Source organism: Fonsecaea multimorphosa (genome assembly GCF_000836435.1).
Source record: "Fonsecaea multimorphosa CBS 102226 unplaced genomic scaffold supercont1.6, whole genome shotgun sequence".
Classification (NCBI taxonomy): Eukaryota; Fungi; Ascomycota; class Eurotiomycetes; order Chaetothyriales; family Herpotrichiellaceae; genus Fonsecaea; species Fonsecaea multimorphosa.
The window spans coordinates 76,943-102,213 of NW_015971640.1; the positions used below are offsets into that span (position 1 = coordinate 76,943).

Sequence of the window (25,271 nt, forward strand, 5' to 3'; positions counted from 1 at the left end):
TCGCTTGACTCTAAAAGGGAATCTCAGGAAGATTCGGCGAACTTCGCAGTCTGACTAGCAGAACTTCATTGAGCGTATCAAGATGAATCGCACGACTAATGGCGTGGGCACTCATGGCCCGATTAGCAACACCCTGCCAGCATCTTGGTACCGCGAAGAGGGAATGTACGAACTGGAAAAACGTGCGATCTTTTCCAAGCAGTGGCTCTGTGTCTCCCATTCTCTTCGACTCAGAGAGATCGGAGAGTTTGTGAATTTCGAGATTGCGGGCTACAAATTCTTCGTTATCCGCGACCGACAGAATGAACTGAAGGCCTTCTTGAACATTTGTCGGCACAGAGCGTATCCCGTGATTGAGAAGCAAAGTGGCCAGGGAGGGAAGATAAGTATTCTGGCGTGCAAGTATCATGGTAAGCCGACAGCTGTGACACCACACCACATCCTTTCAGCGACTGCATGGCCGCTGATCGATGTCTATCAGGATGGTCTTATGGCCTGTCCGGTAACCTCGCAAAGGCGCCGCGCTTTGAGACAGTGGAGAACTTTGACAAATCTCAATACTCGCTGTATAGTATCCATGTGCGCATTGACAGACTCGGCTTCGTTTGGGTTAATCTCGATGCTGCCGACCCACCAACGGTCGCCTGGGAAGATCATTTCGAGAGAGTCGACGAGCAGCCACGCCAGACAGACTTCACGATGGATGACTTCCAATTTGACCATGCATGGGAAATGGAGGGCGAGTATAACTGGAAGGCCATGGTGGACAATTACAACGAGGTGCGGCCACTCTCCGGCTCAGGCATTTCAAACTGACGAGGTGCTCAGTGCTACCATTGCACAACTGCACATCCAAGCATTCTGGCAACGACAAAGCTCGACACTTACGATGTCAAGGGCATCAAAGGGTGGATTGAGCACTACTCGGAGCCGCTGGATAGTGTTGAGCACAAGTACGGCGTGCAGCCCACTTACTTCTTCCCCAACGCTGCCATATTGATATCGTAAGTTGCATTGATGTGATCTCGCACTCACCTAGTCTATTGACAAGGAGATATTAGCGATGGGGTAACATATCTCACTCGGTTCGCACCAAAATCCGCAACTTCACTAAAGCTGGAATATGAGGTCTACCGTCACAAATCATGCTCTGATCAAGACTTCGAAACCATGAATCCCTTTTTCAAACAAGTCGAAAAGGAAGATCTCGAGCTCTGCAACGCCGTGCAGCGCAATCTCAACATGGACACATACGTCAAAGGACCACTACACCCGCACAATGAAAAGGGTGTCATCTACTTCAAGAATCTCGTGAGAGATGTCCTATACAAGCACATGGAGGTAGAGCAACAGGCTGGGCGAAAGATCTTTCCCGCTCGGAGGGACGATGACAGCCAAGAAATTGCGGCTGAAGAGGCCCTCTGTCGCCTGGCCTGTGACGGTATTGGACCAAAAGCAATTCCTCAGTGGTAGAGGCTGCTGGAGATCAATGTGTGCGAGACTGAATAGAGCTCCTGTCGGGATAGTGGGTGATTTTCGCAAGACATTCAGGTATATATCTCGCCATCACGGTCGATACTCCCGTCACCCAGTAGGAATGCCACGGACTCAATGCCCCCATCACAATATCACGAGAGGGTCATCTGCAGACACCACCCAAGAACCAGGCGTGCTGGAGACAGTGACCCAATCGGTGCTTCGTAGCTTGACGGAAGCCGAGGCTGATGCCCAGAGGGTGACGAGTTTGGAGAATGGTGGTGCTTATGGTTCCATTTTCGGTAGAGATTAGGATGATCCAAAGGTCAGTTTGCGCATTCGGATTCTGGGTGTCCGAAACTCCAATCTTGCATTTTAGCACCCCAGCAGGTTCTTGGATTTTGCATTCAAAATCATGGATGCCTGCCTTTCTATCGTGCCCATTGTTCTGCTGTATCATTAGCATATCGTTTGCTTTTTTCTTTTGAATACCCCGCCATGGCGCTGCCTCGCTCCACGAGTCAAGAGCGAAACATCTTGCGTCCGCGACCGACAAGGGCGTTGCCGGAGGCCTTACGTGCTTCTGGCCAAGGTCTGAATGGCTTTGCTGATGTCTCTTCGAGTATCTCAAGGCATGTCGCCCTTGTGTCCTCAAACACCGCGATGCTGACATTGACATTTTAGTGGCCGCTCCACGCCAATCCCCCAAGATGCACCGCCCTCAGTACAATCCCTTTCCACTGCAAGGAAAGCTGCTCGTGCTCAGGCCAAGCACCGCTTATTCTATACGATCGATTACGTTTCTCGAGTCTCCTATTTCGATGCGCGGAGCGAATACCGCGACTTCCGGGGCTTCTTTGTCCTTTTCTGGATCAGTCTGACCATCATGGTAATCACGACTTGCTTGAGAAATATCAAAGAGACGGGCCACCCTCTGCGGGTCGAAGTATATGCCCTGTTGTCCCGGAATGTCATTTCCCTGGGCCTCAGCGATGCCGCCATGGTGGCGAGCACCGCGTTGAGCTTGCCCATTCAAAAAGTGGCACGCGGCACGAATGGCGTCCTGCGATGGCGAAGAGCTGGAATCTGGATACAAAGCACGTTTCAAGCGCTATGGTTGGCATTATGGGTGAGCTGGCCATTCTTGCTGGGCTGGACCTGGACTGCGCAAGTGTTTTTCGCTCTCCACACCTTGACCTTCCTCATGAAGATGCATTCTTACGCATTCTATAATGGCCATTTGGCCGAGACCGAGCGACGACTACGAGCCCTCGACAAGCCAGAAACGGCAGACCGAGGCAAGGCCGTCAAGTATCCCAGCTCTCCTTCTCGCTTGCGCCAGATGGATTCGGAGAGTTCCGAGGAAGAGAAAGAAGAGGAGCAAGATCTGGCCCAGCTCCGACGAGATTTGGCCACCGAGTTGACTTCTCCCCTTGGGCAAGTCACATACCCCCAAAATCTCACCCTGTATAATTACATCGACTACGTCCTATGCCCAACTCTCTGCTACGAGCTCGAGTACCCCAGGACACCCAAAATCCGATGGGATGAACTCTTCTACAAGACCCTTGCCGTCTTCGGCTGCATCTTTTTGATGATCACAATCAGCGAGGAATTCATCATGCCGGTCCTAGCCGAATCGGCTGCCCGGCTGCGTCTGACAACATCTCTTTCAGAAATGGCCTTGATTTTGGCCGAGACCACCAGCATGATGCTGTTCCCATTCATGATCACCTTCCTGCTGGTCTTTTTGGTGATCTGGGAGTACATCCTAGGCGCGTTTGCAGAGATCACCTGCTTCGGTGATCGCCATTTCTACTCGGACTGGTGGAATTCTAGCGACTGGCTCGAATTCAGCCGCGAGTGGAACATTCCGGTCTACCACTTTCTTCGCAGACACGTCTTCTTCTCGTCCAAGACGTACTTCTCAACTCCAGTTGCCATGGCAATCACTTTCCTGGTCAGCGCGCTGGGTCATGAGCTGATCATGGGCTGCATCACCAAGAAACTGAGAGGGTACGGCTTCTTTGCAATGATGCTACAGCTGCCAATAGTAGCACTGCAGAGGAGCAAACTGGTTCGAGGACGATGGGTGCTCAACAATGCGGCATTTTGGGGCAGCATGATCCTGGGCCTGAGCACCATGTGTAGCTTATATGTCCTGGTCTGAGTAGGAGCTTCGACGAATTAATGCGGTACAATCATCACCTATGTAGAGTATAATAGTTCTGTGAGAATAAGAGACAACTGAGGGACACACAATGACAGGCGAGTTCCCTACCTACCTACCTACCTAGGTACAACCTGAGAGGTCTGGCAGACTCTACTAGTACGAGGTACTTGGCGTTAATGTCGACGAGATACTCTAGCCTTGGCATAATTTTGTGAACGACACTCTATTTTAATTTTTTCGGATTCCTCGCCGCTTTAAATTTCTTCTCTCTTCAGTAACTTTGCCGACCCTCGTCTCACCCACAGTCCACCCGCACACAATCGCGTCCAGCGACAGTCAGCCGCCGCTTTAACAGAATCACGAAACAAGATTTGACGCTTTACCAATTTCAAAACCCAAACAAAAATGCCTGCCTTGTAAGTGTCCACTCTTGATTTGTTCACTTCATCCCCCTTCCCCACTGTGTTGACTTGGTCTTCCATCAAAGAAGCGACAGCAGCTTCATTCCTGTCCATGGCTATCCAGGCCAGCAGAAGATCCTTTGCGCCTCCCTCGACGACGTTCATGCCCTCCATGATGCCTCACATCACCTTCGTTCCAACTCGACCTTTTGTACAATTTCCCACCCACAACATACAAGGTCTTTGAAAGATTGCTCGGCTTGGACAGCGGTGAACAAGATGACAACAATGATATGTATGAAACGATGTTGATGGTCGGTGCTTCATGCCTGCTCCCTTCGAACCTGGACGCGAGTCTGTGCAACGCCGTGCTCAACCATGTCGCTCAATTCGAACGCCGCGGACAAGCCCCGTCGTTGTCGCCTTGAGAATTGCACAGACATTGCCCTGCCTTTCCAAATCAACGGCTCACTCACTTTGCACACCTGGTTCGGATCATCACTAACGATTTGGTTATCGATAGACCTGCGAGAGCCACCAAGTTGAAGTTCTACAACCTGGCAACCCGTCCCGAGGCGTTCTTTGTCCGGGAGGGAGACGAGCTCGACTACAACTCGAGCCTCGTCTCCAAGCCTGGGACGCAGCCCGTCCTTATCAGCGGGACGTGGCCCTTGGTGGCGAATCGGGTGCGCGTGAAGCGTGATGCGGAGGGGAGGGCGATGCGGCAAGCGCCGGAGGCGTGGCTTTGGGAGTGGCACAACCCCAACCAGCAGGGGGAGGACGGCGGGGAGCAGTGGGTAGAGTTGGGTTATTTCTCAGGCCCAAAAGACCTGGAGAAGAAGTTGTTGGATTTTTTTGCGCGCGATTTTGGGCACGACGTCACCGGACCCAGGGGCGCTTTGCAGGACGGTCGCGGCTCGTGGGAGCGCTTTGTCTTCCGCCGCCCAGGGGAGCTGCCAAAGTCGGTGGCTGCAGTCCGCGAGGAGTATTGGCGGGCGAAGAAGGAGGAGCAGGAGCAGCGAGAACAGCAACAACAACACCAGCAACAGCAACAGCCACAACACCAGCAACAACAATGATCTGTGGCAGGATGGTGGTTGGATTTGTCGCACTCCCCTGGGTTGGCTTTGGTGGCTTGGGTACAGCGGTTATCGCCCTTTCATCCCGACAGATTGCGCCGAAAGGGCTTTCTGAAAGGACATCCCTCCCATTTGTGGGAGTGGGTGAGGGCCTGGTGTCGAGATAGGCACGATCGATAGCTTGTTGAATGAAGACATGACCGTCCCAATCCTTCCACGCGTCCATTTTCCAACTGGACAAGGCTGATCCCAAACAAAACAGTGGAATGGTCACACTCCTGGTAAGTATGGAAGATCGATTGACCCATATATAACAAAGCTAGCGGCGATCGACAAGACCAGTATGGCACCCTTTCTTGCCCCGACCGTTCTCAAAGATGGCACAACAGTCGCATCATCGGCAGACTATTGGAACACCTCAACAACGATAAACGCTGGAACACAAAGCAGAGATCAACATGTACCAGAACCTCACCGTGACTGAACATCCAAAAGCCCCAACTCCAAACAATAGTATATCAGCACAGATGAACCATATTGGTGCTAGGAGCCATCCCACCTTTCTTGCCTTCGCGAGTCCAACCGGCGGATTGCCAGTGCCATATACACCAAGATCAAAGGACAAATCAACATCTTGCGAGGAGGGAGGGGCTCACATCACCACACACCCGCCACTCCTGGCACGTCGCCGCCCTCCTCTTGGGGCCCGTCCAGGTGCAAACTCCTGGCCACTGCCTTCATCGCCCGTCCCGATCTCTTGAGCCGCACCGTCTTCATCATCCCTGACACGGAACTCGGCCTCGCGAGCCCGCCGTCTTCGGCGCCTCGAACTCCAGCCGTGACCGACGACACCAACCTCTTCGCTGGCGACCATCCATTCAGCCCATTTTTGTTCTAAGCGGGCAGCAGCGCCCCAGCGGCCGGTGACGCAACGTTTGTAATGCTCCTCCACCGTTTGCTGCCAACCGTAGAAGGCCTTCAGATGGATGATTTCCGTAGGATAAAGGAGAGTTTGGATCTCAACCACCTTCCGAATCTCCTGTTTCTCACCGAACTCATCCTCGCCGTTGAATGTCTGCACCACAGACTTCTTCCGACCTTGCATGACGCGGCCATTTCCCTGCAGAATCTCGCGGACGCCAGCCCAGGTGACATTGGCACAGTCAAATGCAACCAACTCTAGGCCTTTTTCGGGCCGCTGTGACTTCTTGGTCGTGCTGCCCCGTTTTCGGACTTGCTCCGAGGCCTCCATAAGCACCAAGTCCGAGATTCTGGTGTTGTCCAAGCACAGAGACTTGACGTGAGGGCAGGCCTTGAGAAGAGGCAACACGCCAATATCTCCAATCTGCTCACAGTAGGAAATGCTCAGGTGCTCCAACGTCTTTGCCGCCTTTGACTTTGAAAGATTGATCAGAGTTGCATTCGTAAGAAGCTCATCCTCTTCCACCTCCAAGTGCGTCAAACGGTGTGTTGATTGCAGGAGATCTTCGAAGGCATCGTCAGTCAGGGCCGTGTTCTGGCACGTCCGGAGACCTTCCAAATATGGCACGTTATATGCAAGGGCTTTAAGACCTCGGTCGGTTAAACTTCGACACCGTGAGATATCCAAATGTCGTAATCGCCGAGGAGGGACTACCGGTCGGTCAGTCAGAACGTCCCTTTCGGGATCCGTGCCGTGGATCATAATTTTCAGAGCCTCGTCTGTCAAGCTGTCGCAATGCTGGAGGATTAGCCTCTCCAGAGTATTACGCTGGAATAACTCGAGCATGAACTCGTTGTCATCCAGCCCTCGAACCTCGCTAGCCCGCAAATCGGTGAGGTTTGGGCACGATTGAATGACCTTTTTGAGACCTTTGGTGTCAATCTGGGAGCACCAGTCGATATTCAGCAGCTCGAGCTGAGGACAATGGCTAGCAATAATTTTCATGGTTGCATTGTTGATGTTCTGCATGCTGGGCATGTTAATATGGAGAAGTCTCGGATTTCGGAGGAGGAAGAAATGAATGGACGATCGCTCAATTTTGCAGCCTTCGATACTGAAGTTCTCCAGGTTCCGGCACTCTTGGTTTGTCATTCTCGTCCCTAGACTCAGCCACTGATCCCGCAGTTGTACACATCCGCGCAGATTGAGGTTCTTGACAAAAGCGCCAGCCTTGAGCATGATCTTGATCAGAGCTTCCGAGGTGATTTGTTGGTAGTATGTCTGACAATCGAGGCTCGTCCATAGCTGGCCATCAAAGCACATATCGTGCCACTCTTTGGACACTGCAGAGACCCTGATGATCTCCTTGGGGGATAGGAACCCCAGGATGTAAACTCTCATTTCATATGGCAAGTCTTTCCAAAAGTTGAAGTTGGGTCGACGAGGAAGAGGCTTCTCTGAGATCTCAGGCAGGGGAGCGGAGAGAGATTTCGAGGGACGGATATCGACTGGCACGGGGACGGTGGTGATCTCATTGGGGTCTAAGATTCGGAGTCGGGCGTTTGTTTCAAAGTAGGACTGCTGGCTGCCAGGTGAGCCGGGCGTCGTTGGCGCAGTAGAGAAGCCATTGGATAAGGCGTAGGAAGCGTGGGGCGATAACGAGTATGTCGACGGCGGAGAGTTTAGAGAAACGCACGAGATGGAGGCTTTCTGGCCGGACTTGTAGACCTTGTCACTCGAACGGTTTCGACCCAATTTGGCGAGGGACGGAGAAGAAGACATGCGCTGTAGGCCTTGAAGCAATCTGTGTCGACCTTTCAGCTTGACGGGTTGGTCGAAGGCCGTCTGGGCATCCATGAGTGGGCTCGCCGGAGTCATTGGCCTTGGAGAATCGAGTTGTTGAGGTTGAGACGAGGAGGAGGTGATGGTGCTGGATATGGCTGCAGGAAATGACTGCTGCTGCTCCATGATGTAAGTGGAGGTTCGGGACAACCCAAGGTCAAAAGCAGGAACTGATGTGCGGGATCCAGTTCAAATGCAGCTTCGGCCGATACTGTAGGATGGAATGTCGATCAAATCAAACACGCCGAACGAGGGAGAGGCAACCCCTCATGCCCCGTTGAAAAGGGATTTTGGTTGAGCACCAGAGTCGAGTTGGCCAGCAACTATTCTCGTAGAGACAGAGGACGAGAGGAGGAGAGAAGCAGTCAGTCCATTTGCAAGACCGAGCGACGACAGTGAGGTCAGGCGACTGGGGGGTAACCAGGTCAAAGAGAGCGTCAACAAGATGGAGATTTGGGGCAGTAAGGCAAGGGGATCAATTCAGGATTTTGAGAGGCCGAGCCGAGACAAGGGACACGCAATCGATGCTGGTGGGCGCGGACATACGAGTGCAGCTGATAGTTGCATACCTAGTACCTAGGAAGATACCTCCCTACCTAGTGGTAGCGAAGTGGGTGTCATCTTGTCCGGTGTAGGGAACAGCATCGGGCGACACGGGCGGGGGGAGTCAAGAAGCACGGTGGGTTTAGTGAACTGCCTGCTAACACGACCCAGACTACCTAGGGGGAGGGGAAAGGGTGAGCGGGGCTAAATGAGGGTCATTATTAAAAGCTGAAGGCAAACGGGCGCGGGCACGGACACAGGCAAGGGCAAAGCGGGTACCATGGTACCTACCTAGGTAGGATAGTCACCCAACGAACGGCGAGCCACTGCGGCAGTACCTAGGTATGTAGACGGGACAGGCGAGGCCAGCTAATGGTATTCCGTTCTGTTTATCCGGACTCAGTACTTTTACGTGCCTGATGTACTTTAGGCCAGGGGATAGAGGAAAAGGCCGACTCGACAGCGTCTGGTGGGCAAGGGTTCAAGCTGCCACAGCTGCCACCGCTGCCACCTGTGACCTGACTTGCCTCCCGAAGTCGCTTGGTGTCTTGCAGTGAATGGTGGGGAGTTGGAAATAACGGTCAGATTTGGCTTATCGGCGTTATCGATAGGCTGGCCAGGCCTGTATCAGTGCCAAGAGCTCTGCTAAATTAGCTAGCGACCCCTCCCCAATGGAAAAGTCCAGGTACTCCCCTCCAGTACTCGGTACACACTCAACAAGACACTACACCGAGGACATCGATCCTCCGACGAGCCCACCATCCCCCGAAACAGGTCACTCGTACCCGCCCACTGTGACTGACTGGTCCATCATCGGACTTGCATTGACCCTCTAGCACTTGTCCATCTGACGACCCTGCAGGACTCTGGTCAAGATAACGTGGTACAGAACGCCGCACTATGGGCATCACCAGGTGGTGAGATTCCATGTGAAATCCCAGACAAATGATCAGCAGAGAGTGCGTGCATTGCTTTTCCCTTTTTCTGGCTCTCAAGGTGTCATCGCGTTGTTTCTGGCAAGTCAACCCATTCCTCCCTTGGTCTTTTGCCATCCAGGGGGTTGTCCTCGCCATCAGATGCCGTTGCATTATCATCTAGTGACCCATGCAGCCGCCGACGGACCTGTGAGCAAACAAGAGTGCCCCTTGGATGCCAGTTTTCCACTCCCCCACAGAGATCTGCCGACAACTTCGCTGGTACGGTGCGTTAGTGGAGCCAGAGGCTGTGTTTTCAGCCCAGAGAGACTAGGAAAGTCACTGCGGATCCTGGCCGCTTAACCGAAGAGGAACCCATCTCACTTTTGGTGCGCCCTTGCCTCGTGGCCACCATCTCGCCATCCCATTCTACTCGCCCAAATGCGGCGGACCTCGACTCGACTCGGCCCATCCTGCGCGTGGTTCCCGTCTCTAGTTGGAGACATGCAGACGGTCTTCCCTGCGAAGCACGGTCCAGGCCCTTTTGCGATATCTAGGTAGGAGATTCCGAATCTTCTTGGGTTAGCTGGCGTTGGAGGCACACATTCCACCGAGGGCGACCCCTTCTCGAAGGCCATTTGTACCAGTTGCGGACGCATGGCTGGTCTTCAAGGAGCAGGGACCGCCACCCCCTGCTCACCGCGGACTGCAGGGGTAACCACAACCACGACTTGGGTGGTCCTTGATCCTGAACGGTTACGATCTTCACCTTTGCCTCCATAGAGTAGGGCCAATCAGTATCTCGGTTTATCAGTCGTCACATGCGATGTCGTCAACCACTCAGTGGGAGACGAAACTGTCCAGGATTGACCTGCCTGTGCCTTGATTGTCTCACTCTCACAATCTCTGTGACGACACCAGACAACTCGGTGTTGAATGTGCTGATCCGGGCCCCTTTTCCGACCCGAGGAAGGACAACCTCTCTTTCTGCCGACTTTGTCGTGAAGAGAAAGCGGCTGAGTGCCCGACCGCACGGCATTTCCCCAGACACCCATTCACCGCTGGCGTGTTTCTCGGAGTAAAGCCAAAATGTTCTGGGGTAATTAGGTGGCAGCGAGGCAGGTACTCCAAGACCAGCCACTCCCCATGCGGGCTGGGGATTTAATGCCCTTTAGGAGCAGCATAGTCTTGACACCAACGGCAATGGGGAACTGGAGAAGCTCCAGATTTGAGCGAAGGCACATCCAACAGCCCTCTCCTCTCTATGGATCACCTTCTCAACGCCATATCCCCGCAGTCGCACTCCCGTTCCCCAGCTCTCAAAATTCGGCTGAATGTGCTTCGGATGCTACACGGGCGTTTGCCCTCCCTGGAAGGCAGGAACCACTAAACTTCTTCCCAGTCCTTACAGACCCACGCGGACACTGCAGACTCTAGAGTCCAAGTGATTGGACGCGTGGGGAATTTTCATGGACTGAGTGTTGCTGGCCCTGCAGAAAACTCACTCCAAGGAACACACAGCGGAACTAAACACGGAATTTTGAAGAATATGGATTCAAGGGCTCCACGTCGCTTCTGAATCTCTAGTCCAAGAGGTACTAAGTCTCTACCGAGGGACAACCACCCTCTAGACAGAAAGGTTGAACTCGGCTGCGGAGTCCTCTCCACAGTTCGGGGTTGAAAGTCAATCGTTGCTGCGTCCAAGCGAGGCACGCGCCTTGGACCTCCGTACGCAATGTGCGCGCCATGACATCCATGCTTCATTGACCCTGGGCAGCTTGTTCTCGACCGGACTTTCACCTCTCCGCGTAGAGGCGCGGCCTCCTCGCTCCGAGAATTGACCCCCTTGGGCCGTATGCGGCTGTTGCTCGTGCTCGGCAAGCCCATTCATATTCTCGCATCTGCTCCATCCATACTCCAAGCTTCCAAAACTAGCTGGTCCATTCGTCGAGACGGTTGTTCTCTGCCGGCAAAGCCTCGGTGCAACCATTCCTTTTGTCTTTTGGCCGTAAATCTGTTCATTTGGCACATATAGCACATAAAAGTTTCCAAAGATCGCCCAATCATTTCAGTCATCATCTTCTTCAAGCCAAGGGTCATCAAGCACTTCTTCAATGGTGATACGCCTGTCCACGTCTCGGTCCAGCATCTTGCGAATGAGCTCTAGACACTCCTCAGAATATGGCAAGAACGGTACCCGCAGCGGGTGATCGAGGATTTCGTCTGCCACAAGTCAGTCTGCAAGCAATTTGGTTCTACGGTGCCGCGGCTCACCTAAATTATAAAAGGGATCTTGCGCCATATTAGTCATGCACGTCTCGATGAGGAAGAGGCTTGACTCACTTTCTTTATACGCAATTGTATATAACAATATGCCCAATGCCCATACGTCTTGTTCCTTGCCGCCATAGGGCTTTCCATGAAGAACTTCTGGAGCGGCATAGTCTGCACATGTTAGAAGGGCAAACATCACAAGGATCCTGGTTGCACTCACCTATAGTTCCCACAAACACGTCAAATGGCCCATTTTTGATGTACGCCGCGCTACCAAAGTCAATCAATTTGATTCGCCCTTCGCCATCCAAAACAACATTCTCGTCCTTGATGTCTCGATGCACCACAAGAGCCTTGGTATGAAGATGGTGAATGGCATCCACGACCTGGCGAAAGATGTTCCGACTCTCGGCCTCGGTCATATTCGTCCTCAGCTCGATGTAGTCGAACAGGTCCATCCCGGGAATACCATGAGGAAGCATTTCGATGTAATAATTGATGTCATCCTCAAAGAAGTCAATCATCTCCACGATATTGGGGTGTCGGAGCCCATCTCGACGAAGGTAATCTAGGACGTGGATCTCCAACGGAACGGTACCCAACCTGCGATCTCTGGTCCAGGTGTCGACCAGGATGCGCTTCTTGGTCACATACTTCAAAACCATCTTCCTCGACTGGCCCTTTTTATACCTGACAAGCTTGACCTGGCCGTATGCTCCGGAGCCCATCTCTTCTAAGATTATAAAGTCATCAATAGTCTTTTTCTTGTGAGAAATATATGTCATGTGGGGAGGTGGATGTTCAAGCGGCTCATCCATGGTGATGGATTCTGTCTCATCGGATTGGTCAGCCACAAGCGACAGCTGAGAGCTGTCTCCAGATCTGTCTGAAGGCACTGGGGGTGGGGAGGGAAGAGTTAGCGGTGGTTCCGGTTGCGATGGTGGCGACAGGGGGCGCTCATGCGTCAAATGGTCGTGATCGCTTGGGCCGACTGCCACACCATGAATATTGCGGGAATATATGATCCAGAGTGCGTAGACGAGCTCTGCCACCGCAACACTTGATTCCGCACGGGACTCATCCTTTTCCTCGATCACTGCCTCGTCTGACATGGGGAAGACGGTCTCACTGCGGATGACTCTCATCTGAATATCGACCATGATGTCCGATCCATCTCGGTGTCTAGCGGGAACACCACACGGCCGCAAGAATATGTGAGCAGGATTTCCTTTCCCTTCTCGGAGGGAGAGAATGGTTCGCGCCCGACGAAAACTGTGTTCTGGTACGACAATCCCATCGACGAGATCGACACCATCATCCTGCTTTAAAATGCTCAAAACATCCTCGAAGCTGGGAATCAGGTTGGCGATGTGTAAACCATCGAGCTTCGGATGACCAAACAGCGCCGCGGAGAATATGCTGTTCGAGCTCGTGATTTTGAGAGAATCTGGATCCAAGACCATGACCCCGGCTATGTGTGGCAAACTGGAGACCCGGAGCTGGTCTCCCGTAGGCGACACCTCTACGGTGGTGGGAACCTGGACATGTTCAGCGGTTTCCGCTGTGAAATATCCTATATAATGTTTGTCGTGGGAGTCCAGTGCATCCAAGGGGAATTTTGGAAGGAGAGACTTGAGGTGTATGCCGTCGAGGTCAGATCGGCCCCAGATGGCGAGGAGTTCACCATGAGCGCTTTTCACCTCGCCCGAATGGTCAATATCGAGGTATGCGACATCTTCGGTGATCTCCTCGATCACCCAGATGAGACCACCACGCTTTTCCATAACCCAAAAACTGGCGGCGCCCTTGCTGCCATCTCGTCTCTGAATGGGCACGATGTCTCCGCAAAGCAGGACGCCCCTAGATTTGTTTGACGGGTGGTTTTTAGGCTTGGGGCTATAGTGGCCGCCAGAGCCATCGTCCGTCCTTGCTCTTTCTGAAGTTTTGTTAGCTCGAGAGGGAGCTTTACTAAGTAGCCGAGCTGTAATACCGCTTCTTGACCCTACCAATGAGAGGCTAGTACTCCTCGCTTCACTCTTTGGAGGGGGCGGGGACTTCGGTTCCTGAACTTCTTCAGGTCGCGACAGTCTCGTCTCCAACCATTGCCTTCTTTCTTCCTGTATAATACCAAGGATACTCAAAGACCGGAGTTCTGCTCGTGTCACTCCAAAAATCAGGCAAGCCAGATCATTGGCTGCTAGGATCGTCCAAGGAGCGTCAGCTGTTGTGCGGAAAACAGCCTGGTGCGCAGGCGACCACTTGCTGCTGTGGGTATGAACGGACGAGGCATTTCCGGTGGTAGGCGTGGCAGGAACACCTGCTATTGAAGATGTATACACGGCGCTCTGCACAGTATTGTTGTCATCGACGGAGTATGGCTGTGCGAGAGCTTCTATAAGCTTCTGCTGGAGAGATGCAGAGTGCACATCAGTGTAGGTTCTCTTGAGCCCGGTCCGGCGTGGCGCGTCTATTGAGCCTGATCTGGTTGGCGGTATCTGCATTTCAAGACCAGGTTCGTTCGGCGACATATCTTCGTCTATTGAATATTTTCGTCCTTCCATTGCTTCCTCCAGATCAGGGCTCGCAATCGCTTGTTCGGCATTCTCTAGCTCCTGGCTGAAGCTCTTTTCGAAGACATTGCGTCCGTCGACATGAGCTGGACCGGTGAGTGGCCCCAGCCCAACCGCCTTAGATCTCGTGGCGCTTGTGTCGATGGGGGGGATGATGTTGGCCTTCTTGAGCAGGTCCATCATGCCTTGAAGCTCCGGATCTCCACTAACTCGCGCTTGCGCGTCAGCCAGTGCTGGGTTCGCGGCCCATGCGGAACGGTCTCTCACAAAGTCGATCGACTTCTGGAGGATGTTCTGTCTGCTGTGCAGGATCTCTTCGGATTGTTTGGCAAAAGAGAACGAGTGGAGGGATTCGGACGGAAACCGATGGAGATCTTCTATCACAGGAGAGGATGGTCCGCTCATCATATGACCGATTGAGACGGACCTGCTGGATGAGCCCGATATTGGCGCAGTCTTGGAGTGATGAAGCACAGGAGCAACGAACTCCCCAGATTCCAAGATCAGCGTCGGCGTCCGTAGTGACGGCCCTTGTCGTCTGATTCGTCGAAGCCCAGACCTACCCAAGCCATCATGGTCGACACGAGCAGCCCTAGGCGTTTGTCAATCCCCCAATCTTGCACGGACAGTGTATACACCCACCTTTTCAGGTTGTTCATCTCTTGAGCGGTCCCCGCGTCAAAGGAGAACCGCGTTCTCTGAGACAATGCCGGTGCATCGTACCTAACGGGGTAGAGATTTCCAGTGCTCTTGTTCTTGGGGATTCGCAGTGACTGATCTCCCCCGGGTACGGCGAGGAGGGGGGAAAGTGGCGGGGTGGTGTCTCCTTCGCAGAAATGTCAATACATGTCTAAGCCATGCTGGTCGCTCAAACAATTTGCGAGTATTGCCAGGACTTTCCCAGCAGAGCCACGGGCTCAATGCATACCGTGAATATCCAGTCCATTTCGTGTCATGCTGATTATTAGCACTCTGATTCGTCGTCTGGCCGCCTGGCCGGCCGATCCAATGCCTGTATCACAGTGCCAGCTTGGAGGTACACATCTCTCAGCGAAAGTGGACAGTGATGAGTATAAGATCGAGTGGGGGAAATGAGGGTAGGAAAACAATTGACTGTCTCCGAAGTTTGAGTCGAGCACTTTTTTTGAGGGAGCAGAGCCGGAACGGCAAAGACGGACAGCAACGGGGTCAAGACTGGAACTCGGGGTTCGAAGGTGAGGTTGATGAGTCGTGGCGATCCCAGGACGGGAAATACGAATCGTCGATCAAGAGGTCATCGGCTATTATGCAGGTTCGCGAGTTGGGAGGAGACGGTGGAAAGGTGAGTCGTTGTTGAAGCTGCGCAGCACTGTAGGCGCAGATGTGCCGTCAGTGGCGATTGGTCCAGCTAGTGGCCTAAGCAGTTTCGCTTTGAATAACGTGCCTCTACCAACCCTTGACTGGGGCCCGCTTGAAAGGAAGTCGGGCTGGTGGGCTGGTCGTAGGCGTGTTTGCCGAGAGATCTGGGCAGCCTCACGCCCTAGCTCGCCATCTCACTAGCATCCCAACGGCACGCGAAAATGAAGACTTCTGGCCTACGGGAGTCACACTTTCAACCGCAATCAAAACGGCCACTGCCTGGTCACAACCTACCTAGGTACCTAATAGAGGACTTGCGTAAATCTAGGACCCCGAATCACTTGGCCGGCCATGTTAAGATACAGCATACTTTTTAATCGCCATGCAATGACACCTACCTAAGGGGTGCTAGGTAATGTTCTATTTGCAACCACCACTGCACAAAGATGTGGTAAGTATTCGAGACCACCCCAAGGATCACAATCACTGCTTGTTGGTCCATTCGCTACAAGGTTGGAGTCAGTAGGTGCTCCAAGAACGCTGGACACTATCCAGGTACCAAAGGACAAACACCCAGCGCGTGGCCGATGGACGGCTCTACCTACAGCGCCTTGTTGTCGTCTAACGCATCGCTCGTATACTCATGTTACACAATATTCGATCGTGTCCTGCATTAGCGTTCGCTCTTCCACTCAGCCTGTCCTTGGATCTTAGTCAAGGTAAAGCCTTCATCCTCGCTCCCTGAATCCCCACGCTCCTGCTGCGTTTTGGTCTCAGCTGCCCTTTTGTTAAGTCTGGTTTTGGACTCGCTCTCCCTTCTCTGTTCTGGTAAGTCGGCAACAGAACTGACAAAACTGGATCGGTGTCGATTTTCCCCGAGCATAAACGAAAATGATGAATCCATCAGCGATGGCCGTGGCAAGGCCTTGTTTGTGACTCCACCACCCTTTCCGCTCCTGGCGTCTTGGGATGGCTCTGGGGTTCGTGACCCCGGCTTCATGCCATCTTCATTGTCCTGCTCGCCCCTAACAGCCTCGTCTGGCTTGTGCGCAGATGAGTCGATTGTTTTCGTGGGGCTCTTTGAGTCGTGGACCTTTTGTTCCTTCGGAATGGGAATGTCTGGATTGGACAGATAGACAGAGACAAATTGGATCTTGGCGAGGCAAATATTCAGGTCCTGTTCTGCCTCTCCAACTCCAGAAGGAGCAGACAACTTGATCGCCCTCAACGAGTCCAAAGCATCATCGAGCATTTTGCTCAGCACCACATTCCTCTCCTGGAGCGATTCCATTTTCTGTTTCACAATCTGTGTAAGATCTCCAACTTCTCCTTCTGGCCGTTTCTGCTCCGGACCGACTAACGGAGGTGTATCAAGGCTGGAGTGCCGCTGGTGTGATGATTGGTAGTGGTTCATATTACGTCGTACCTCCCCCACCGCGCTTCTAACGGCTTTCGATACATCCCACCCTTCGGTCCGTCTTTGTAGATTGCCTGTGACTTCTCGGAATAGCCCCTCGAGCTGTCTCTGCGGCGAAGCGAACCGTCCTGGAGATGCGCTTGGTGACTGCCGGTGTTGAGCGGGCCCGGTTGCTCTGATGGCCGACGAACTTCTACTGCTCTGGGCTTCTGTTCGCTTCGGCCACCTGCCAGAATATCGCGCGATGACTATTCCGCCCGCTTCGCTGTCTCGGTTCTTCTCCAAGAAGACAGCATCTCTGACCAGGGACCGGGGGTCCTCAGCGGAATTGGGCAGAGTATAATGAGTCAGTGCGGTGATGGCGGCGGTGTAGTCCGCTTCAATCAGTGACCAACGAGATCTCAACAGCATTGCAACGCAGGTCAAATCGACGATATCAGATCTCAAGTTCTCGGCAAAAAGAACATCCCAAACCCTGAGGACATCCTTGAACTCGAACTCTCGCCCGAAGAGCAGCCGAATCCAGCGGCTGCACCCTGTCAGGGATTGTATTCCACGCGATGGAAGGAAGACGACTCACATGGAATAGATCTGGGGAAGAATGCCGAGCACATGTAAGTGGAGGGCCAGTTCTGGATCAATGGTACTCAGAATATCATCGTGGATTCTTTTACTTCTTGCAATGATGGGTGACGAGTCGCGGTTCTCACCAACTTCGTAGAATGCTTTCGCGGTCTGCATTAAGGCGCAGAACAAGTTGAATGAGTCGTGCTCCACAAATTTGCCGTCTAACACCTCCGTCAGGAAGTCCATATCTTCGGCGTCTTTGTCACTATCTGGGATAGTGGTTGGATCCACGGCATCTTGCTGGACAACCCAGACGATAGGCGCCAACAGCTCATGCATGCCTTGTCGGTAGCCAATATCCGGATTCAGCTTTGCGTAAATGAAGAGGATGTCGAGCAGCCTCTTCTGAGTGGTGGGTTCACGGAAGAAGTAATTGTCCTGCATGCATCGTGTTACATCCTGGAATATCTCCTCCCTACTGATCTCGTCCTGCCGCAGACTTGCCCAGGGAGACTTCGCTTCGTCAGACGTCAGACTCATGAAGTTTTTCCAAGAGATACAGCCACGTACATTTTCATCGTCCGCCAATGGATCTGCAGACGAGTGAAGATCATTGGGGTGTTCTATGAAGCGCAAGAAGTGATCTCGTAGAGAGACGTATGCGGACCGAGACTCCGCCAACTTCTTGGACCACGAACCCTGGCTTAAGGGTCCGTAAAGAAGGAAAGCCTGCAGATTGACGTTGGCATATGATATCTTTGAGGAGCCGTGCTCGTCTCGTACCTTCCAAGAGACGGATCGCAATCCATCTTCACATGGATCGAAGCCTTCACCGTCTCTTACAGCCTGTCTCAAGTCGACTCCGATCGAGGTACTGAACAGCGAAGCCCACCGACGCCTAGATTCAGTTGAGTAACCGCGACATGCCCCAGACATCGAACTTACCGTATATCTGCAAAGTTTCGCATGACCGCCGGTCATATCCAGCGAAGAAGTGAACTGAAGGGTAGAGGGTAGATTCGAGACCGGCCGGTAACCAAGTCCGTCGCACATGGAAGTCATGAGTTCAGAGTTGGGCCTTGTAAGTGACAGGTGTGATGTTTTGGATGCTTGGCATCTCGAAACTGGCTGATTCGCCAGCATGATTTCTACACCCCAACCCTCTTCAAACGTCGTCGCTACCAGTCACTCTGCGCTGGCTACAGCCTGTATTGGTGGCACAATGTCTGCCGATTTGTATGCGGCATTTATCGCGGAGGAGACGCCACCAAAGCCAGAAGAGACGAGCAATGTCAAGGCATGTGCGACGACTCCTGCCCATCGCGTGACAACCACCAACATTCAGAGCCCAACTGTGGTTACAAGAGCCGCTCAAGCAAACCAGCAACAAAAGGTGCCTTCGCCCCTCTGGAGACGAGGTACGGCTGGGAGCGATGTCCTCTTTGATGCCGAACAAGCTGATTCCGGAGATGAATTTGGCGACTTTGAGACGGCAGGCGACTACGCGAATAACGTGAGCAATACTAGACAGGATAACTCTTTCGGGGACGAGCCACTTATATCTACCGAGACGGCTAGCCTGGCACTTTTAGATGCTGGATCTGCGGATGCCATTGATGTGCTTCACAAACCATCGCATCCAGAAATCAAAACTCCCCGGACTTTAGATGTCCAGCATACCCAAAGTCGCCCGAAAAGCACGGATACTAGCGGACAGCCTTCGTGGGATGATGAATGGGGCGACTTTGAAAAGACTGAAACTCAACCGCTGCCTCCTTCGGTCGCGGAAGAGACCGCTCAGCGGTCTGATGATGAATGGGAGCCTGTCGAAGATAGTGTGCTTGCCTCAATGCAGCACGCTGCTCACCCAGAGCCACCTGCGTCAATCAAAGGCACAGCTGCGGAGGTCGCTTCTCCATCCGGTGTTGAGACGTTGGCATTTGAGAGGCCGAACAATGTCCCACCCCCGTCCTCGCTTTTGCAATTGCTCTCATCTGTCTTTGAGTTCGTCCATCAAAGTAATGTTGACAGTGTGTTGTCAAAACCGGAGCTAGCGTCGCAAGTGCTGCTCGTCTATCGAGTCGCTAGCCGCATAGTAGCAGGCAGGACTCTGCGGTGGAAGAGGGATACCGTTCTAGCCCAGAGTGTGAGGATCGGTCAATCAGGCAAGAGTGGTGGAATGAAACTAGCAGCAGTGAACAAGAGTGAGACCACCAAAGAAGAGCGAGACACTGAAGAAATGGTTCGAGATTGGTCAAGCTACCTCCATGAATTTAACAGCATCCTCACTCAAGCCCAAGTTTCTCCATTCCGGATGAGACTGTCTTCCACTCCTCCCATCAAGACATTAAAACAGACGAACCCTCCTGACCTGTCAAAGCAATGCGCACTCTGTGGATTGAAGCGCACAGAGAGATTGATGGATGTTGATGTCGACGCCGATGACATTTTCGGCGAGTTTTGGGTCGCACACTGGGGTCACAAGGACTGCTTCGACTTCTGGTATTCGTACAAGAATTTGCTCGGACACCGTTGAGCACGAACCTTGTCTCAATGGTGTACGAGAACCCGGTTTCCGCTTCGGCCGACTTGGACATTCTGATTCGAGTTCTCAGACGGACATATTACTCGCAACACTCATCCTGTTCCCAAATGTGGCAGGGCCCGGATCCAGCGGAGCACGGCTCATCAAGTTCGTACCTGGCGGACTCTACCCTCGTCTCATCCTGTGTCCAATGGAAAGCCTCGCACCCGTCACAGCTATAATACGACTCGGGTTCGTCGCCGCACGGGCAAGGACTGCTGACACGACTGCTGGAATCCATCGTTCTGTGGCAGTCGAAACAGATCCGAATCGAAATACCCCTGAAGAGATGTTCTCGCTGCTCTCTCCCGCTCTCATCGTACTCTATGTCTTGCTCTGTGGTTGAACCAGACTGAGCATCCGGCCCGTTCGACGACCAGGCTGCAGGAGACTTGAAGTTGATTGCTGGACGGTATTGCAGACAGTGATGGCAGAAGCGGAAGTTCTCAGGCATCCACGACGAAAGTCTCGACATCAATGTGATGTAGGTCTCGTGGTCCCCGGGACAAGTCCATTGAGCCTGTTTCATGAAGGGTGCAACATGCGCCGCCATGGTCTTGGAGGTGAGCGCAAGGCTGACAATATTTGCTTTGCAGGAAACGTTTTTGAAAATGAGGGTCAGGATCCAAGCTGGAAGGCATTCGAAGGTTGACAGCACCTTGGGGCCGGAAGTGGCAGTATGACTCTAGCATGCTATCAGATCGAAGTCTTAGGACAGGGGGGCCAAGTGAGCAGACCGCTTGTGGAAACCAAACCTCACTCAGATCGACCCTGACGTTCCGGTGTCGTGATTCCTGCCCATGGGGCTGGGTCGGCGAAGGTATCGAGGAGGTGGCTTGGAGCGATGAAGGACTTGAGGTGACCTGAGATTCTATGTTGCTCTGCACCGATGGTTCAGTCCTTGGAAGGGGACAAAACCAACAGTCTCCATCAGGGAGAGACCACACCATTGTCTGAGAAGTGAGCGCTTCGCATAGACTTTGGCAAAAACTGCGAGACAAAAACCAAGCCATGCCGGCTAGATCTTTATTAGAATTGGACTCTTACAGTGTTGTAAGGGAAGAGCTTTGAATTGAAGAAGCAAACAGAGTCAAACAGAGTCAAACAGCGAGGCTGTTTTCGGCACAATGAAAATAGGTGGTGAATCGGATGGCGATGAGAAAGTGAAATTTTAAAGGCAGCTGCGTTTCCCTCACAGCAAGCACTGAAGCACGCGGTTTGTCTCCTTGCTTGCCATTTTTCACTCACCTCACCCGCAGCAGTGAACATTGTCACTTCGCCGCGTCGTGGTAACAATGAACCACTTCATTGAAAAGAGGGCGCGGCCGCGACTGCGACTGCGACTGCGACATCTGAAGCCTAATGTGTTCACGAAGATGACCACTGTCACCGGGAAGAACAAAATGGTAGAAGTAATGTTGCTTCTTAGTGACACAGGGAGACTCAGATGATGCGACCTGGTTGCTCTTTTGGTATATCTGAACCGTTGCAAATGTAATTCCTTTTTTCTACCTAGTGCACTGCCACTACAGCGTTGCTTTCCCACGCCGTCGCATCTCTGCTAGCCGAAGTCCAGCCGCTATCGATAAACAGCCCTTGACGGCTCGACGGCTTCCCAACGCTGAAGTCCGAGTACCGATATTCTCCACAAGGAGAGCAGAAGTGATGAATGCTCCGCCGACACGGATTGAACAGCATGTCATATGCGACTTGGTGGGCTGCTTTATTGATTAAAGGATATGCTTCTAGAAGAAAGGACTATAATTCCTATTTTTACAAGCTTCAGCGGACTAGGGTGTTCGACGTTCTGAACACTTACTTGAGTATGAGGTAAGGTACCTAGGCGGTGGGGCTGGAACGAACGACCAAGGCCCGAGTTGAACACTGGCATGGGATCGCGGTCCAAGCCGCATCATTTCTAAACACCAGCATCGACTTCCGTCTTCTACCAAACACCGTGGCTGCCTGCCTTCCATCATCCTCCTGGCTAGATTGAGCTATACGAGGATATTTGACACAGCCTTTTTCACTGCGGTGGCTGTTCTCCATTCTCCGGTTGCACGGTTCAGTTCCTCAGACCTGTCACGAGCCTCTCGGTGTGTGATCCTAGCGTTTCCCACGCTCCCACTCTTCTCTCAGGCCTCCTACCGACGACATCCACTTGACCATCTCCCCCGTCGATCACGAGGCTACCATCGACCAAGTGGTCTCGGGCTACAAGAAGATTGTCGAGTACACCAAAAAACAAGGGACGGTGTGGGAAGATCTTTGACGGGTATTCAGCGAACAGCAGAAAGACTGCAGTCTGGTGACGGAGACGTGGAACAACGCTCTCTGGCTTCAACAGCATTGAAGTTGTAGCCAGAGGCCGAGGCCCGTTCTGAACAAAATGGGTCTTGCGTACAACGTCTACCTCAATTCTGCTAAAATATTTGGCTGCAAGGTATACCCTTCCCCGTTGAACATCCCCATATTCCTCTTGCTAATGGAGGCGGTCATGGGCCTTACTGCAGAACTGCAAAACGCACCTCGCCGACTTCGACGACATCATTTCGCGAAATTTCCGAGGCCAACATGGAAAAGCCTTCCTGTTCTCCACCGTTGTCAATATCAAGCAGGCCGAAGCCATGGAACGCAACATGACCACTGGTAGACACATTGTGAGGGATATCAAGTGCAAGCAGTGCGATGAGACGGTGGGTTGGAAATATGACAAGGCATACGAGGCTGCCGAAAAGTACAAGGAGGGAAAATTCATACTGGAAAGCGAGTTGCTCTGCACGGTGACTTGAAAGCAGGGTCAGGCTATCCGTGACGGGGAGCATCTTGGATGGGGGCATTGGAAGAAACCTTGGAAGGCACTGGAGTTCTCTGATATTTGTGCCTCGTGGCACCGTTGGAGTCAACTTTCTTGTTAATGTGAACACGGAAGCAAGCGTTCGGGCCTCTGGATTTGGTATAAAGGAGGTCAACCAGAGTAATGAACGAGCGATACCGCTGCGCTGCGCCGCGATGCGCCGCGAGGGCTCATCCGAAAGTGGGACAGAGTCTTTGCGATCGGGCAATCCCGCCGACTTCCCACCTTGTTTATTCTAGATACTGTAAGTCCATCGCTCTAGAAATTGGCGAGCAGTCGTCCTGTTGAAGATATCAAATCCTTTCCGGCGGAATTCGATTCGCGTCTTCGGTGAGAGAGGAATCTATCCCTGTCCGACAATGCCATATGGGATGCACATTCGGAAGCTGTTTTCGACCCTCCTATTGGATGCCTGGGCCTGCTCGAGCAGCCTCTCTTCCGCTGTCCAATCTTTTTCTCTATCCAAACTTTTATCCAGCCATACTCAAGACATTGGCAAGCAGACGTTGCATTCATCTGAGTCGCCACAACCTCTAATGCTCGAGAAGATCCAGGTATTTAACACCGATGGCTGGTCCACCGGGTGCTGGAAAGTTCGCTATTGCGTGTCAGCCCACCTTTGATCCGCCCACGATATCCCCCGCCATGCGACCCGCCGGGGTGGGAATATACACCCTGTTGGTAATCTGCAAATAAATGACAATATCCAAGAAGCGCTTCTCCGCCCGAGGCCGCAGGACTTACATAGGTGTCGCGCTTTACAACATTTCGTCCATCATATAAAACGAGCTGAAACGCTCCATAGATCATCGTCGTGCTCTGCCAGTCGAGACCCACCTTACTCAGGAACCATTGAGAAGTAAAGAAGCCGAGATCAAAGCGTAGCAGATCATGACTTCAAAGGAGACGATGAAGGCGGTTGTCTTCAAGGGCAAACTGCAAATTGCTGTTGAGGATAGACCCATTCCCAAGATCCAAGATCCCAAAGACATCATTGTCAAAGTCAGATACACTGCACTTTGTGGGAGGTATGCAACCAATCTCTGCTGTTCTTGCTTGTACTGACGGGTGAGCAGTGAGCTTCATGTCTTTCGAGGCCATCAGCCATCGGCCACCGGCTTCGTCATGGGCCACGAGTTTACCGGGGAGGTTGTTCAGACGGGTTCCGACGTCAAATCGGTCAAAAAAGGAGACAAGATTGTCACACCCTTTACCACCAACTGTGGAGAATGCTTCTACTGCAAGAGAGGGTTCTCATCGCGTTGCGAGAAGAGCCAACTTTTCGGATCCGCGACCCTCGACGGTGGACAAGCAGAATACTGTCGAATCCCGCTCGCAGACAGCACGATCCTCAAGGCTCCAGCGACAATTGAGGAGAATAAGCTTGTGCTGATGGCCGACATCTTCCCGACAGGGTATTTTGCCGCTGCCAATGCATTTCGGGGGTTGGACCAGGAAGTGATATCGCAGAGCGTCGTGCTCCTCATTGGATGTGGACCAGTCGGTCTCTGTTCGCTTGTCTGCGCGCTCGAGTACAAACCCAAGGCTATCCTAGCCATCGACGGCGTGGAGGCTCGTTTAGAGCAGGCGAGAAAGCTCGGCGCGGAACCCTGGAATTACCAAAAGGACATGGAAGGCTTGAAGAAGCGGGTGCTGGAACTCTCAGAAGGGCGGGGAGCAGATACGGCAATCGAGCTGGTAGGTCACAGCAGTGCATTAGGCATGGCCTTTGAGCTTCTAAGGCCGTGGGGCAACATCTCCAGCATTGGCGTCCATAACGGAGAGATTCCATGGACAGGCAACCAGGCTTATGGAAAGAACTTGAGGATTCAGATGGGCAGGTGTCCGGTTCGAAGTCTCTTCGAGGAAGCCTTGGACGTACTTGCAAAGAAACAGGACCAGCTGGACTTCATGACCGACAATATCAAGCCTCTTTCGGAAGCGGTCAAGTGGTATGATGAGTTCAACAACATGAGAGTTCAAAAGGTGGTTTTTGAGGCAGATAAATGAGCGGCCCAGAATACATGCCTAGTACCTAGGTACCGAGTACTTACTTACCTTCTGTTTCCAAACACGCAGGGGTTCACAAGATATTGCAGTTCTCGGGAATAGCTCTTGCTAATGCAGACTGGATCTCAACCTTTAGACCTCCCAGGACTCCCCATGTTACCTAGTACCAAGGTCAACCAGATCCAGGTACAACGGGGAAATATGTATTGACATCGTGGCCGCAAGCGTCGTGGTGGGTCAGAGACGTTTCTCCCCGCATACGCGGTAAGACAAGATTTATTATAAAAGCTCGAGTAATACCTCG

At 52.6% G+C, this 25,271-nt stretch overlaps 9 protein-coding genes across 9 annotated transcripts; 6 read left to right on the top strand and 3 right to left on the bottom strand.

The window, feature by feature from the left end:
* Window positions 1–82: 82 nt before the first annotated feature.
* Window positions 83–1,473, top strand: Z520_03765 (uncharacterized protein; the record flags this gene model as incomplete). The annotated part of the gene is made up of 4 exons (XM_016774275.1): window positions 83–410; window positions 482–780; window positions 829–1,004; window positions 1,062–1,473. 4 exons carry the CDS (start codon window positions 83–85, stop codon window positions 1,471–1,473), a joined length of 1,215 nt encoding a protein of 404 aa, XP_016634202.1.
* Window positions 1,474–1,974: 501 nt separating this feature from the next.
* On the top strand, window positions 1,975–3,646 carry Z520_03766 (uncharacterized protein; the record flags this gene model as incomplete). The annotated part of the gene is made up of 2 exons (XM_016774276.1): window positions 1,975–2,068; window positions 2,202–3,646. 2 exons carry the CDS (start codon window positions 1,975–1,977, stop codon window positions 3,644–3,646), a joined length of 1,539 nt encoding a protein of 512 aa, XP_016634203.1.
* A 408-nt stretch (window positions 3,647–4,054) lies between these two features.
* Z520_03767 (uncharacterized protein) lies at window positions 4,055–5,129 on the top strand (the record flags this gene model as incomplete). Its single annotated transcript, XM_016774277.1, has 2 exons — window positions 4,055–4,065; window positions 4,574–5,129. 2 exons carry the CDS (start codon window positions 4,055–4,057, stop codon window positions 5,127–5,129), a joined length of 567 nt encoding a protein of 188 aa, XP_016634204.1.
* Window positions 5,130–5,781: 652 nt separating this feature from the next.
* Z520_03768 (uncharacterized protein) lies at window positions 5,782–8,019 on the bottom strand (the record flags this gene model as incomplete). The annotated part of the gene is made up of 1 exon (XM_016774278.1): window positions 5,782–8,019. The coding sequence occupies one exon, from the start codon at window positions 8,017–8,019 to the stop codon at window positions 5,782–5,784; it is 2,238 nt and encodes a 745-aa protein (XP_016634205.1).
* A 3,399-nt stretch (window positions 8,020–11,418) lies between these two features.
* Z520_03769 (uncharacterized protein) lies at window positions 11,419–15,150 on the bottom strand (the record flags this gene model as incomplete). Its single annotated transcript, XM_016774279.1, has 6 exons — window positions 11,419–11,573; window positions 11,625–11,642; window positions 11,694–11,795; window positions 11,845–14,786; window positions 14,837–15,020; window positions 15,123–15,150. 6 exons carry the CDS (start codon window positions 15,148–15,150, stop codon window positions 11,419–11,421), a joined length of 3,429 nt encoding a protein of 1,142 aa, XP_016634206.1.
* A 1,055-nt stretch (window positions 15,151–16,205) lies between these two features.
* Window positions 16,206–18,484, bottom strand: Z520_03770 (uncharacterized protein; the record flags this gene model as incomplete). The annotated part of the gene is made up of 4 exons (XM_016774280.1): window positions 16,206–17,478; window positions 17,530–18,029; window positions 18,087–18,414; window positions 18,462–18,484. The coding sequence occupies 4 exons, from the start codon at window positions 18,482–18,484 to the stop codon at window positions 16,206–16,208; spliced, it is 2,124 nt and encodes a 707-aa protein (XP_016634207.1).
* Window positions 18,485–18,738: 254 nt separating this feature from the next.
* Z520_03771 (uncharacterized protein) lies at window positions 18,739–20,052 on the top strand (the record flags this gene model as incomplete). The annotated part of the gene is made up of 1 exon (XM_016774281.1): window positions 18,739–20,052. The coding sequence occupies one exon, from the start codon at window positions 18,739–18,741 to the stop codon at window positions 20,050–20,052; it is 1,314 nt and encodes a 437-aa protein (XP_016634208.1).
* A 2,437-nt stretch (window positions 20,053–22,489) lies between these two features.
* Z520_03772 (uncharacterized protein) lies at window positions 22,490–22,892 on the top strand (the record flags this gene model as incomplete). The annotated part of the gene is made up of 2 exons (XM_016774282.1): window positions 22,490–22,543; window positions 22,614–22,892. The coding sequence occupies 2 exons, from the start codon at window positions 22,490–22,492 to the stop codon at window positions 22,890–22,892; spliced, it is 333 nt and encodes a 110-aa protein (XP_016634209.1).
* Window positions 22,893–23,848: 956 nt separating this feature from the next.
* Window positions 23,849–24,967, top strand: Z520_03773 (uncharacterized protein; the record flags this gene model as incomplete). Its single annotated transcript, XM_016774283.1, has 2 exons — window positions 23,849–23,985; window positions 24,034–24,967. The coding sequence occupies 2 exons, from the start codon at window positions 23,849–23,851 to the stop codon at window positions 24,965–24,967; spliced, it is 1,071 nt and encodes a 356-aa protein (XP_016634210.1).
* Window positions 24,968–25,271: the final 304 nt, after the last annotated feature.